This window comes from Mesocricetus auratus, unplaced genomic scaffold (assembly GCF_017639785.1).
Source record: "Mesocricetus auratus isolate SY011 unplaced genomic scaffold, BCM_Maur_2.0 Super-Scaffold_100014, whole genome shotgun sequence".
Lineage (NCBI taxonomy): Eukaryota > Metazoa > Chordata > Mammalia > Rodentia > Cricetidae > Mesocricetus > Mesocricetus auratus.
Genome location: NW_024429197.1, coordinates 1,995,224 through 2,007,528, shown reverse-complemented (window position 1 = coordinate 2,007,528; position 12,305 = coordinate 1,995,224). Strand labels below are relative to the sequence as shown.

Below are 12,305 nucleotides of genomic sequence, written 5' to 3'. Positions count from 1 at the left end.
AGCAGGCCAAGTAGGAGCTTGCAAGCGGGGAGGGAAAGTAGGGACTTAATTATCACAATCTGAAGTGCCTTCCTTCCCATCGGCCTAGGAAACTATGGGATTCAAGCCTCAAGGACAAGGAGAAAGGCTCTGGGAGGCTTAGGGAGCCGGAAAGGGCCTTGCTCACAGACGTGGGTGGGAACTGCTACTGTTCCAGCAAGCCAGGAACCCATGGTTCCCACTTGAGCGACAAGCACATTCACACTTGAAGTGTTTTGTATTTTTTAATAAAGTTTGTAATCCAATGGACACACAACAAAACTGCGCTGAGAAAAACAGTTTCATAAATTAATAAGTGTTAGGAAGTCGGGGAGAGGTTCAAGTCATAGGAAGGGGGAGTTGGCCAGGTCTTTTGTACAGGTGCCGTGTGACACTTCCATGTCGCAGGAGCAGGACCCGTGCTGTAACGAAGCGCACTTATACAAATGAGTGACGGTACAAAGTCTGAGTATGAAAATAAGATTTTCTTTGAAAACACATTTTTTGGCACAGATTAAAAAAAATGTATGTCAGGGAAATTTGATTTAAGTCAGTATTATATATATTTATATATATTATATATTTATATATACATATCCCAAGTTCTGCACATCCGACCAAGAAAGAATCCTTCTGTTCGCTGTTACTCAACTGTAAACTGTACATCCTATGAGTTGAAGGTGGTAGCGGCGGCAGGAGAATTAAAAATGACTTCCGATGAGCCGTGGAAGAGAGGAGGAAGAGATGGGGCAAAAATACCCAATGAAATGTTCCTTGACACCAAGGCTTCAGCACAAGTCCCAAGTCCTGCGAGTCCGAGGTGTGCTCACGTACACGTGTCCAGAGCGTCACAGCCTGTGTGTGCCGTGCAGGTCACTAATTTAGTGCAAACGCTGGTTCTGTCCAACACAAAGACTCTTCCTACTGCCCTGTTCCTTTTCTCCAAACGAGGAAAGCCAGCCCCTAAGGTTTCTGTGAGGCCATGGTTGGTGGTCTGTCCTGGGGAGAATTTCATGTAAACATACAAGCAGCACCACCCCCAGAGGAGGTCTATCCACGGAGCCGGGTGGGCGTGAGAGCGAGGGCAGCTGGTGGCGCCTGGCAGTCTGCCCTCAGCAGCTTCCCCTCTGCCTGGCTGGGTTGTCCACAGTTCTGTTCTGTGTTCATCTTTCTGCAGCGGAGCCTCACACAGAGGCAATGACAATCATGAGGTGGGGAGAGATGTTGGAGATGCTGGCAAGGAGGTCGGGGGCCAGGCGGGAGAGGTGACTCTCAGAGAACTCACAGGGTGGGAAGATCTGCAGCACATAGGCGGGCTGGAGGAGTGAGAGAGAAAGTGGGACCCACTGTCTTCCATGACCCCCAATACTTGTAGCTGGCAGGCCCAGTCCCGTGTCCCGCCCCGTGTCTCTCCCCCTGCCAGTCAGGCTGCATATCAGGGCAAGGTGTCATCAGCTTGTATAGTTCAAGGTCAACATTCCCCCCTATCAGCTGTTTCCACCTCCTCTGTCCAGGATGGTTTACCCATGTTGGTGTGTGCCCACCTCCTCTGGGAACTCCTGGGTACTCTGGTTGGTACTAGAAATATTCATGCCACCAGGCTGGGCCAGACCCCCTGCCCTGACCTAAATGGTGTTAGCTGTGTGTACAAGTGTGGGGTAGTGGCGGGAGAGTAGACCCACCTGATTGGAGCCGGGGTTGGGAACGTTGATAATCCCTGCTGCCTGCTTGGCCTGCAGGTAAGTGATGAAGGCAGCCTTGAGGGACTCTGTCTGGCTTACCACATCCTCCTGGTCACGACCACAGGGCAGAGCCAGCAGCAGACAGTAGTCTGTTTCCACCTGGAGCAGAGGTGAGTGGTTAGGGATCTCCGACTAAACAGCATGTGTCCTACCAAAGGGGCCAGGCACCTCTGAGATGGCCATGTCACACCACACCAACATGGTCACTTCTGAGACTAGAGGGCATTTCTCTACCCAAATAGTTTGACCTTCAATGCCCATGTCAAGAGTTATCAAAGCCAGGGGTTAAGCCACTGAGGCCACCATGCCCTTCCTCCCTGTGGAGCCCTAAGTCTTACTGTCATCCTCCGGGCAACTCCTTCCAGCTGTGAGGCCTCTAGCCGCATCCTTTGGGCGATCCTCAGTGGGGGGCCACCTTCAGAGAGAGGCAGGGACCGATGGGCCAGGACATTATTGCCAGAAACGAAGTGAAGCTGCACAGCGGCTGTGTCGTTCTTGAGGGCCAGCAAGCCCTGCCACACGATGGGGTACTTCTGCTTACAGGAGACAAAGCAGAAATGGGGTCACGGCCATGGCCAGCAGGACCCTGGAGGCAGCTCAGCAGCCTATTGACTGAGACATTGGGGCACATTTAGGACACAACCAAGTCAGGGTGTCAAGAGCGCCTCTGCCCATCTTACCTTGAGAAGCTGGACCATATCCACAGGCCTCTGTGGTGTCAGGTGTGGAGAAGAATCTTGTTTGGGGGCTGACGGGGCTTCAGTGTGAGGCAGAGTCAGTCCAGGTGGGGTGCTTGTGCCTGAGGCCACAGGGACAAACAACGGTTGCTTTGGGGCAGCCTGAGAGGGAAGAGGGCTTGGGAGATCTGGCTTCATGGAGACTGACACGGGGGAGGGGTGGGTCGGCTGGCCTGTTTCCTCAGGCGGCCTGCTGGCAGGGACAGCTGAGAGGCGAGGCTGCTCCACTCCCCCTGTCTGAGTCCCCTTTGCTTCTTGGGAGACCTGGGGCATCTTGCTACTCAGTGGCTGGGAAGGCTGGTTGAGCTGGGAGGGCTGGGTAGGTGGGGCAGACGGCGCAGGCTGCGTGGACTGTGTAGCCGGGACAGATGGCGCAGGCTGCGTGGACTGCAAGGGCTCACCCTCAGGAGGGCCCTAGAGTTGGGAAGAAAGACAAAGAACAGTCAGGATGGGCTGTGCAAAAGCCCCGGCTCCCAAACAAGAACTCAATGGACCGTTGTCTCAGTCAGGCCACAGACGAAGTACAAGCCATAACAACAACATGTCCCAGGAAAAGGCCACCCAGCATGGCCCTTGTGGCCCTGCAGGCAGAAGCCCTCACTCATATCGTGTCTCCCCACATCCAAGAGCTGTGGTTCGGATCCGAGCCACTCCTTGCCCCTCTCCACCTCCAAGGCCTGCCTAGCTCGTCTGCACCGTGCTCACAATGCTTGCTCAAGGTTGTTTTTCACACCTCTCATTACTGTGTGTGTGTGTGAGTGCACGATGGGACACACAGGTGTGCTACTGTGGCCATGTCGAGGTCAGAGGACAACTCTGCACTTAGTCCTTTCCTTCTACTCTTGGAGGGTTCTGGGGACCAAACTTGGGGTGCCAGGCTCACACTTAAGCAGATGCCTTCACCCGCCGAGCCATCTTGCTGGCCGGCCTGTCTTTCTAACCCACAAAGCCCCCAAGTGTGCCCAGAAGGTAGGGAGGAGACCTGGCTTCCTCACCTGTGCAGAAGTCTTGGTCCTGGAGGGTAGACTGACGGAGGAGGCAACAGGAAACTGAGTGTGTGTGAGCTGAGCTGGGGCATGGTAGGTACGGATGTCTCCATACCTATATTCTTGGAACAGTTCACCGCTGGAGTGCACAATCTGCACCCCATGGGTTACAACCACAGGTGGGGTCAGAGGCAGCCCCTGAAGTTGGTTGCTGGGGGTGACTGTGAGGATTCGGGCTTCACCATGAGGGGTGGGGGCTGGGGTAGGCACAGGGCCAGGGGCTGGGGTCGGGGCAGGGACAGGGACAGGGACAGGGATTGCTTTGGCATCTGAAGTCTTAACGGTTTCTTTCACCAGCTGCTGGGGAGCCTTGTTGGCTGGTGGCACCTTCACTGCCCCCTCAGTGGCCCTAGGCTGGTCACTGACAGCAGTCACATGTGGGTGCACCATGATCCTCACGTCGCGGGGCACAGTGTACGGGTGCAGTCTGTACTCAGACTGCATGACCAGCACTTCTGACTGCACGGGGGCTGCAGCTCTAGCCACAGGAAGGTGATAGTGAACTTCTTCCTCGGGAGGGTGCTGGGTGGTCAGAGCAGGAACCCCAGCTGTGGCAGGCTGGGGTGTGCCCACACGCTGTGGGGCCCTTGCCTCTATCTGCTGGGGCTGCAGAGGGGCCCGAGGAGAGTGCAGAGTCTCTGGCCGGATGCTGTAGGTAATGCTGGGCAGTGTGGGTGTGTTCATTCTCACCTCCCCTTGTGAAAGGTGACCAAGGGACACGGTCTGAGTGATGCTGTGGGGTGGCATGATGACAGACTGCTCCGGGTGTATACTAGAGATAAACTGGGGCACGGGAATGCCTGCGGCCAGCATGACAGTGGCATTGGTGGACAGTGCTGTGGACGCGGTGCTGCTGGGAAGGCAGGTCCTTGGGAAAGGACCTGGTGCAGGCCCACTAGTTCGAGGAGTATGTGTATCTGGCTTCGTGGCTGCCAAGTGGGAGATTGTTCGATCTCCCGGGGTGCTGGGCCCCGAAGGAACATGGTTCACTTCTGTAGGCAGTTTGCTGGGCAGGGCAGGAGGGTGGTGTGGAGTGAGGGTGGGCCCCAGGTTAGCTGGCTGAAGGACCTTGGTCTCTATTTTCAGAGTGACGGGATCAGCAAGTTTCTTGTTAGTGGTGACTATGCTTGGGGTGAGAACAAGCTGGTTGTGAACCAGCACTGGGGGCGTGTTGATGCCCTGGGTGAGAACCTTCACTGTGCCACCCTGGGTGACAGGCGTGGACACTGACAGGTGGATGGGCTCAGGCTTTTCCAAGGATGGACGGTCCGCCTTCACAGAGGAGATGACTGGAGAGGCGTTGTACGTCTGGGCAGTCAGCACCAGGGTGGAATGGGCGGCCACGTTTGCAAAAGCTGAGGGGGTCTGAGGGCCCTTGGGTGCAGACTGGGATGGGGTGACAGAGTCTGGCTTCACCTGGGACTTGGATACCGACTGCTGAAACTCAATGTCCATGGCACTGGCTGGAGGGATCTGGCTGATCTTGGCACTGATCCGCTGTGGGCCTTCCGTCTTCTGTCCCGAGTAGCTCAGAAGCACGACTCCTTCTGAAGTATTGACGCGCAGCCCAGCACCAGAGCTGGTGTCTGCTGGCCGCTCATCGATCACGGACATAGACCCAGGGTGGAAGCGACTGTTGTCACTGCTACTGGACCTCTGTTTACCCTTCGCTGACGGCACAGGCACTGCGGCCCCTGCCATGGCTGCTGTGATAGCTGCTGTGCCTGTTGTGGCAGTCACGCCACACGCAGCCGTCACTGCACCCGCGGCAACATTGACGGTGCCCGGGGCAGCGTTCACCGTGCCCACTGTGGCACTCACTGGAGTGGTCAGGACATTGACAGGCCCAGTGAGGACATTGACAGGCCCCTTTAGGAGATTCACAGGCCCGGCGGGGGTACTCACTAACCCTTTCAGTGTGGCCACTGAGCCCTTCACAGGACCCTTTAAGGCATTCACTGGGACCAGAGAGACATTCACCAGGCCAGTCAGGGCACTCACCAGGCCAGTCAGGGTCTGAGGAGCTGGCTTTGCCAATGTTATCTTCTGCGAGTTCTCCAGGTCAATGCTGACAGGCATCCGGCTGATAACAGACGTGATTTTAGGGGCAATGACTGGAGCCACCTTCTCTTTGTCAGCAGCTACTGGAGCCTCTGAGGGCTGTGTGTCAGCGGCACTTGATACTGGAGTTGCTGGCTTTTCTTCTAAGGGAAGGTGTTTGGGTTCACCTGGAGGGGCCGGTGCCTCGTGCAGACAAGGAGCAGCACTCACGGGCTCTGCGATGGCTGTGGTGACACTTGTGGAAGTAACACCTGTGGCAGACACGTATTTGGGGTCCATGAGGATCTTCCTCAGTGTACTGGAGCTGGTATCCACGTCAGAGGCCTTTGTGTCTGGGGGAAGAGCTGGAGATGGGGTGGACTGAGTCTGAGGCTCCTCCTGTCTTGTGATCCACTCTGTCACCTTCGTAGGGGGACTCTGATGTGGAACTCCGCCAGGAATGACAGGGGGTGGGAGCTTTGCTATCGTCACTAAAGGAAGTGTGGGTGGAGGTATGCTTGAGTCACTGGGTGGGGTCACCGGGTCACTTTCGATGATTGAATGCACCTTGAACCTGGCCTGGGGCTCGTCACCCACCAGTGATGGCTGGGAAAGGGGTGGGAGGTCAGGGGGCGCGGGCGCCTTGCATGGAGTCTTTTCTCCAGCACCGCTTTCCTGATGCGGACTCTGGGCAGGTGGGGTCTTGCTTGGGTCAGAAGTGCATTCCTGAGGAGTGGACTGAGGCTTTTCACTCTGCGTTTCTTCCTGGGGAGCTTCTGGGGTTGCTGCCGTCGCCTCATTAGCAGCAGGGCTCTCGCTGTGGGCCTGCTCAGCCTCAGAGGCGCGAGGCTCTATGGCCGTGGCCACTTTCTTATGTGCATTCCTTTTCCGGCGGGATCGTGTTGTCTTTTGACGCCCTTTGTCTCTTCGGGGAGGAGTAACTTCCACTCTAGACCCCGTGGCTTCCGGTACAGAGTCACTGCTGTTTTCTCTGGTTTCCTTGGTGTCTGCAGAACCTGCTGCAGGGTCTGAGGCAGCGAGCTGTGAACCAGGAGACTGGGAGACAGCACCTGCCTGTGAGACTCCAGATGTGGCCTCAGCAGGCCCTGGCTGTGTTCCTTCCTGCGGATGCGTCTGAGATCCTGTGGGGAAGGAGGCAGAAGCGGAGAAGTTCTCAGGCTCTCCAGAATTGTCGCTGATGATGGAGCCAATGGCTGCAGCCAGTTCGTTTTCGTTTGCTTGGTGTGCAGGCTTGTGGCCATCCTCCGTGGCAGGGCCTTCGGAAGTCCCTGTGGCTGCTCCCTTGTCAGCCGCGCCGGAGGAGGGCTCAGTGAGTTTTGCAATGTTCTCCACAGCCTGCTCCAGCTCTGTCTGCTTAGCTAGCTGTGTGGCTTCTGGGGTCACCGTGGGGGCAGACACATCTTCCTTCTCTGCTGCTTTCTTAGGGTCAACTGGGTCGCTTTTCAGCTGAGATGAGGAGCCACTTCCCTTTGGAGGGCTCTCATTTTTCTCAGGAGAAACTGCTCCAAGCCCAGCGTCCTTGTCCACAGCCTGCCCTGCAGCCCTGGTGGCTGTGTCCAGGCTTTTCAGATGTGCAGCTCTGTCCATTGCTGACCTGGTGTTGCGGGCCCGCCCTCGCTTTGACTTGGTGCTTTTCTCAGGAGGCGGCTTGTTCTCCACCGCCTCAGCCAGGAAGGGGTCGGGTCCGTTTCTGTCTGTGCCGGTGTCTCTCCTGTCACGTTTTGGATCACTTGCCACCTCTCTATCACCTCTGGACTTAGCGTTACTTTCCCTCGTGTTCACCTGAGCACCAGCCTCAGCAGCAGCCTCGGCTCTTTGATCGTTTCTCCCCCTTTTCCCATGGGGCCCGCCGGCGGCTGCTGACTTCTGCGACCTCGGAGACCTCCAGCCCTCAGCTGGCTTGGGTGTCTCCGCCGGCTCTTTTGTCTCATGCTCTTCATCCTCTTCAACACGCCGGCGTGTTTTAGGAGGCCTTCCCCGCCGAGGGGTGGTAGGGGGTACCGCGGCCTCCTGCAGCTCCCGCTCCAGTCTCTTCCTGGTCACTCTGGGCTGCTCAGCAGGCTCTTTAGCTGGAGAGCGACTGTCGTGGTCACCCATGGTGGCATAAACGCTCCTGACATTCCGGCGCCTGGTTCGGCTAAGAGGTAGGCTGGGCTCAGGAAGCTCGGGGTCCCCCCCAGAGCTTTTAGATGCAGTCCTTGTAATCTTCTCAGCCTCCATCTTCAGTTCTAACAGCTTCTGTGCTTCTCCTCGAGGAGAGCTGGACCGCCTCAGCTTTTCCCGGTCTATCCTCTCGCTCTTTCTGGTGACAGGCTTCTCCACGATGCTTGCGGCAGCTGCCTGGACCGGTGTCTTGGAGCGTTTGTTTTTGTTCATCTTCTTGTCTCTTGCAGCAACTGGAGGACTGGCCTCTACATCCTCAGCGGCTGGGGGCTGAACTTCAGGCATGACTGCGGCTTTCTGAGTGGCGTTGGGCTCAATGCCTGGAGCTGCATCTGGCTTCTCTGCTTTCGGCTCTTCCGCTTCCTCAGACTTCTGGGTCAGTTTGGAAAGTGGCTGGGGACTGCTGGGTTTTGGATCTACGTTGCTTTCTACCTTGGAAATTGCAGTCCCAGGAGTCAGCGGCTCGGCATCCACACAAGGGATGGTGTCAGTACCTGAGCTTTCTTGAGCAGCCAAAGGGGTCATGGCGGTACTTTCACTGGCGACCTCTCCTGGAGGTAAGTCTACCTGCTTGGGCTGTTCCACAGGGGCAGGAACCGGCTCAGAGACAGACTTTGCCTCTTCCAATACGGAGGCTGGCTCCACAGACTTCTCTCCTGCCAGTGAAGGAGCCTCTGCTGTTTTCTCAGCCTTCTCTGGTGCTGATGATGCTGGTTCTGGCGTCACAGGGGTGACTGCAGGAAGCCCAACTGAAATGGGGGCTTTCAGCTCCAGCTCTTTGGTGTCAGTGGCAGGTTCCGGGGTCTTGACAACAGTCTCTGCTTCCTCCTGTTTCTCAGCCTCTTTGGGCTTCTGGTCCTTCTCCTTCTCCTTCTGTTGCATCCGTGTGAGCTCCATGAATCTGCTGTGGAACAGGACCACTGGCTCCTGGACCGAGTCACCCGTGCTGCTGGCCCCATCAGATGCTTGTCTGTTGTACAGCCTCCCGGGAGGAAAGTCAGACTCCTCCCCCTTCCTCTCAAGATGCTGCAGCCTCTTGGAGTCCTGCTCAAAGATGGAGCTATGCAAAAACCGAGAGGCAAACAGCTCCTGCCGCTCCTGCTCCTCCTCCCGGTGGTCATCCTTCTTATCATCCATTTTCCCCTCTGAGTCAGTCCTGATTTTCTTCTTTTTCATGTACCAGGATGGAATCGGTCTTGGGGCAGAATCAACCTTTTCTTTATCTTTGTTGTTTCGAAAATTAGCAAACCGGGAGTCCCAGTCAAGAAAAGACCAGTTTTCTTCTCGGGATGAAGAGAGAGACTTAGCTCTTTCAAGCAAAGCTTTAGTGTCTGGTGTGATTGTCTTATCCAGAGCAAAAGAATAAAATTTATTTCTTTCTAAAGAACTAGACAGTCTTTCGTCCCGCTCACGTAGTTTGTCGTCTCTGTCCCTCAATAAAAAAGACAGTCGAGGACTGTCGTAGAAGGTGGAGGCCCTGGGTGACTGGGATTTGTGCTCAGCGTCCTCGTCAGAGTCGGAGGGCACCTCACCAGGTTCCAGATCACGTATAGACCTCTTCCGTAAACTGTCTCTCTTAATTACGCTGTTTGGAAAACTCACGTCGAACCTGCTGGGGTCCTGTTTCATCTGGGGGTCCCAACGATTTGGTTCATCTTCAGAATTCAAGACCGACAGCTTTATCTTGGCCATGTCTGCCACCTGCTCTCTCTTGCTAGACTCATAAGGGTTACACTTTAAGGGGTCTTCCCTCACTGCCACATCCACTTTGGGAGACCCTTTCACTGGCATCAGCCTAGGGGAGCTCAGGGTGTCGTCGTCGTGAAAGGAGCCATGGCGGACACCAGGTGAACAGCTGGTCCTTTCAGAGTCCTCACTGACCTGGCGTGAGCTTCTGTAATTCCTCTCTCTTTTGGTACAAATGTCAAAGTCAACATGATCCATCCTCTTCTTTTTGCTGGGGGGCGAGTCGTCGGTGACATCCTGAGGGGGTTTGCCCACCTCATGGACAAGGCTCCGTCTCTCATATTCATCTACATCTTTTTTAGGGCTGCCGAACTTCTCAGACTTGGCGATTTCCATCTCCATCTGCTGTTTCCTGCGACTCTGCTCCATCTGTTTGCGGTAACTCTGCGTGTGATCAATGTCAATGCCAAGTTTCTCTTCAGCGTTTACTGTGTGTGGCTTCTCCTGGCCTGCTTTATGCTCCAATGGCTCATCACGAAGACGGCAGTAGTTTTTCCTGACTTCCTCTTTCTCTGGCCCTTGACTGTCTAGGAGCTGCAGTTGTTTGAGCTGAGGTTTTGAGGGAATGGCTTTTTTGGGCTGGGCTTCTTGACTTTCCACAGACCCGTGTGTTGGATCTCCCAGGCTTGTGTGTACATCTGAGCTGGGCCGTGAGCCAGACCCTGATGAGACACCAGCAGGCTCCTGGCAGTCCTTGGGGCTGGGAGCCGAATTAAGTCTGTCCAGCTTAGTTTTTTTTGCTTCCCTTTTAAGGATCTCTTTTCTCACAGGCTTTCTTTCAGAGTCCCCTCCCCTCGGCAGAGGGCCGTCTCTCGACACGTCAGGTTGCTTCTTTAGAAGCACTCGTGTGTCCTCTGTCTCAGGGTTGCTTTTCTTGACTTCTGGTTTTTGCTTTTCTGCTTTCAAGTTGGAGTCTGCAAAGCGCCTTTTCCTCGCCTCCAGCTTCTCCAGGTCCAGAGCGCTCAGGCCCTCGGGTGGTTGCTCCGGCTTGAGGTGCTTCCTGAGTTTAGGCCTGCCCTCCTTATCCACCACCTCTGCGTGGCTTGAAAGGGTCTTTTCCCTCGGCGCTTTTCCTCTTGCAGACTCCACTGCAGACAAGTCAGACTTGGCAGCCTCTATCTGAGAGGCCTGGGGCTTCTGACCCAGGGCTGAAGGCTTCCCAGTGTCGTGGTCAAACCTGGTTTTGACCTTTTCTGTCAGAGGGTGGTCAATAACTTTCCCCTCCTTTTCTTTCACTCGAGTCAAAACCACACAAGGCATGAGCTCCAGGCGGTTCTTGGCAGGCCCTTCTTTCTCTCTGCTCAGTTTGGTACAACTCCGGGTTTTCTCAGGGCTCGGTTCTCCGTCGTTTTCTTGCTCTGTTTCGGAAGACTGAGAGCTAGGGGAATGGCCTTTTCCTTTCCGTCTCTGCCTGTCAGGTTTGTCTTTTTCTACTTTTTCCTTCCGGATCACTCGTCTCTCCCTCTCCATTCTCTCCGGGTCAAAAGCCCGTTCTTTGTCTGTCTTCTCACTCTTTGTGTAGCGCTCCAACCGCGCCTTCTCCATCTTATCGTACCGTGGGGGCGACACTGAACTGCAGCTGCCACTTCGCTCCGAGGACCGTCGGTAGAGCCTCCTCTCAGAGTCACTTGGCAATCTCTCTGAATGTGCAGGAGACACTCCGGGACTCTGTGGACGCCGCAAGTGCACGGGACTCTGACTTCGCTCGATGGGCCTCCTCTCATGGTCCCGGTCCCGGTCAGACTCAAATCTCTCCCGTTCTCGCTCCCGTTCTCTCTGCCTATAGCTGTATTCCCGAATATCTTGTTCATAAGGATCACTCCTATATTCTCTGTATTCTCGAGGGTCGTCATAGTATCGGGACTCATAATACTCCCCTTGATAAGTTTCCCATTCGGAGTAGAAGTCTCTCCCTCGAGTTGGATAGTCCCTCCTGGAGTCCTCAGGGTAGGTGCCTGGAGTCCGGACACTTTCATAGTATGCCCGATCCTGGCTGTAGTCATAAGATCCTCTTCGTTCCTCTCTGCCAAACATCAGAAAGATTGTGTTAGCGACTCTGTCTTCTCAACATCTGCAGTCCCGCCACCATAATCCCAGCACTCAAAGGGCAGAGGTAGGACAGCTTATGAGACCTGGCCTCAACTGCACAAATTCAAGGCCAGCCTGGGGCACACAGTGAAACTCGTTACACAGGATCTCTGGAACCCTTAGCTTTACATTTCACTTGTTCAACTGCAGGTGTTTAGCATGTCCTAAACCAAACAGCTCTGAGAATTAAAAGCTGGGGGCCTAAATAAAATTTCAATGTAAAATGCCAGGTTTTATCTGGAGCCCTGGTGTAGACCTCACTATGTAGATCAGGTTGGCTTCCGACTCACAGAGATCTCCTGCTTCTGCCTCTGGAGTGTTGGGATTAAAGTCGAGTACAACCATGCATACCCAGCACTTAAGAGTTATAAAAAAGCTGGGCAGTGGTGGTGCACGCCTTTAATCCCAGCACTCAGGAGGCAGAGGCAGGTGGATCTCTGTGAGTTCAAGACCAGCCTGGTCTACAAGAGCTAGTTCCAGGACATCCTCCAAAGCCACAGAGAAACCCTGTCTCAAACCCCCCCCCCAAAAAAAGAGTTATAAAAGAAACTCAGTAGTCTTAAACAAAAGAAATATTTAAGGAGACCCACTGCCACTTACCCCAATTCCACTGTGCTATACCATGTGCATGTACTAGTTAGATTATCACACTGTGTCCAGGAGACATACCTAATTGTATCAATTTTTTTAAAAAGAAAATTTTC

General features: G+C 54.8%; 1 protein-coding gene across 3 annotated transcripts in view; it reads right to left on the bottom strand.

Annotated features, from left to right (window-relative positions):
- Positions 1-250: 250 nt before the first annotated feature.
- The window catches only part of Spen (spen family transcriptional repressor), a 68,091-nt gene continuing 56,036 nt past the window's right edge, over positions 251-12,305 (bottom strand). For 2 of the 3 annotated variants that reach the window (XM_005081085.4, XM_013121245.3), the window contains exons 11-15: positions 3,493-11,536; positions 2,441-2,911; positions 2,099-2,293; positions 1,701-1,859; positions 251-1,334 (exon numbers count right to left, since the gene is read on the bottom strand). In XM_005081085.4, the coding sequence (XP_005081142.1) occupies positions 1,203-1,334; positions 1,701-1,859; positions 2,099-2,293; positions 2,441-2,911; positions 3,493-11,536 (9,001 nt within the window). In that variant the 3' untranslated portion in view covers positions 251-1,202. The remainder of the gene's footprint in view (positions 1,335-1,700; positions 1,860-2,098; positions 2,294-2,440; positions 2,912-3,492; positions 11,537-12,305) is intronic. The other variant, XM_040757497.1, reaches the window with a different exon arrangement.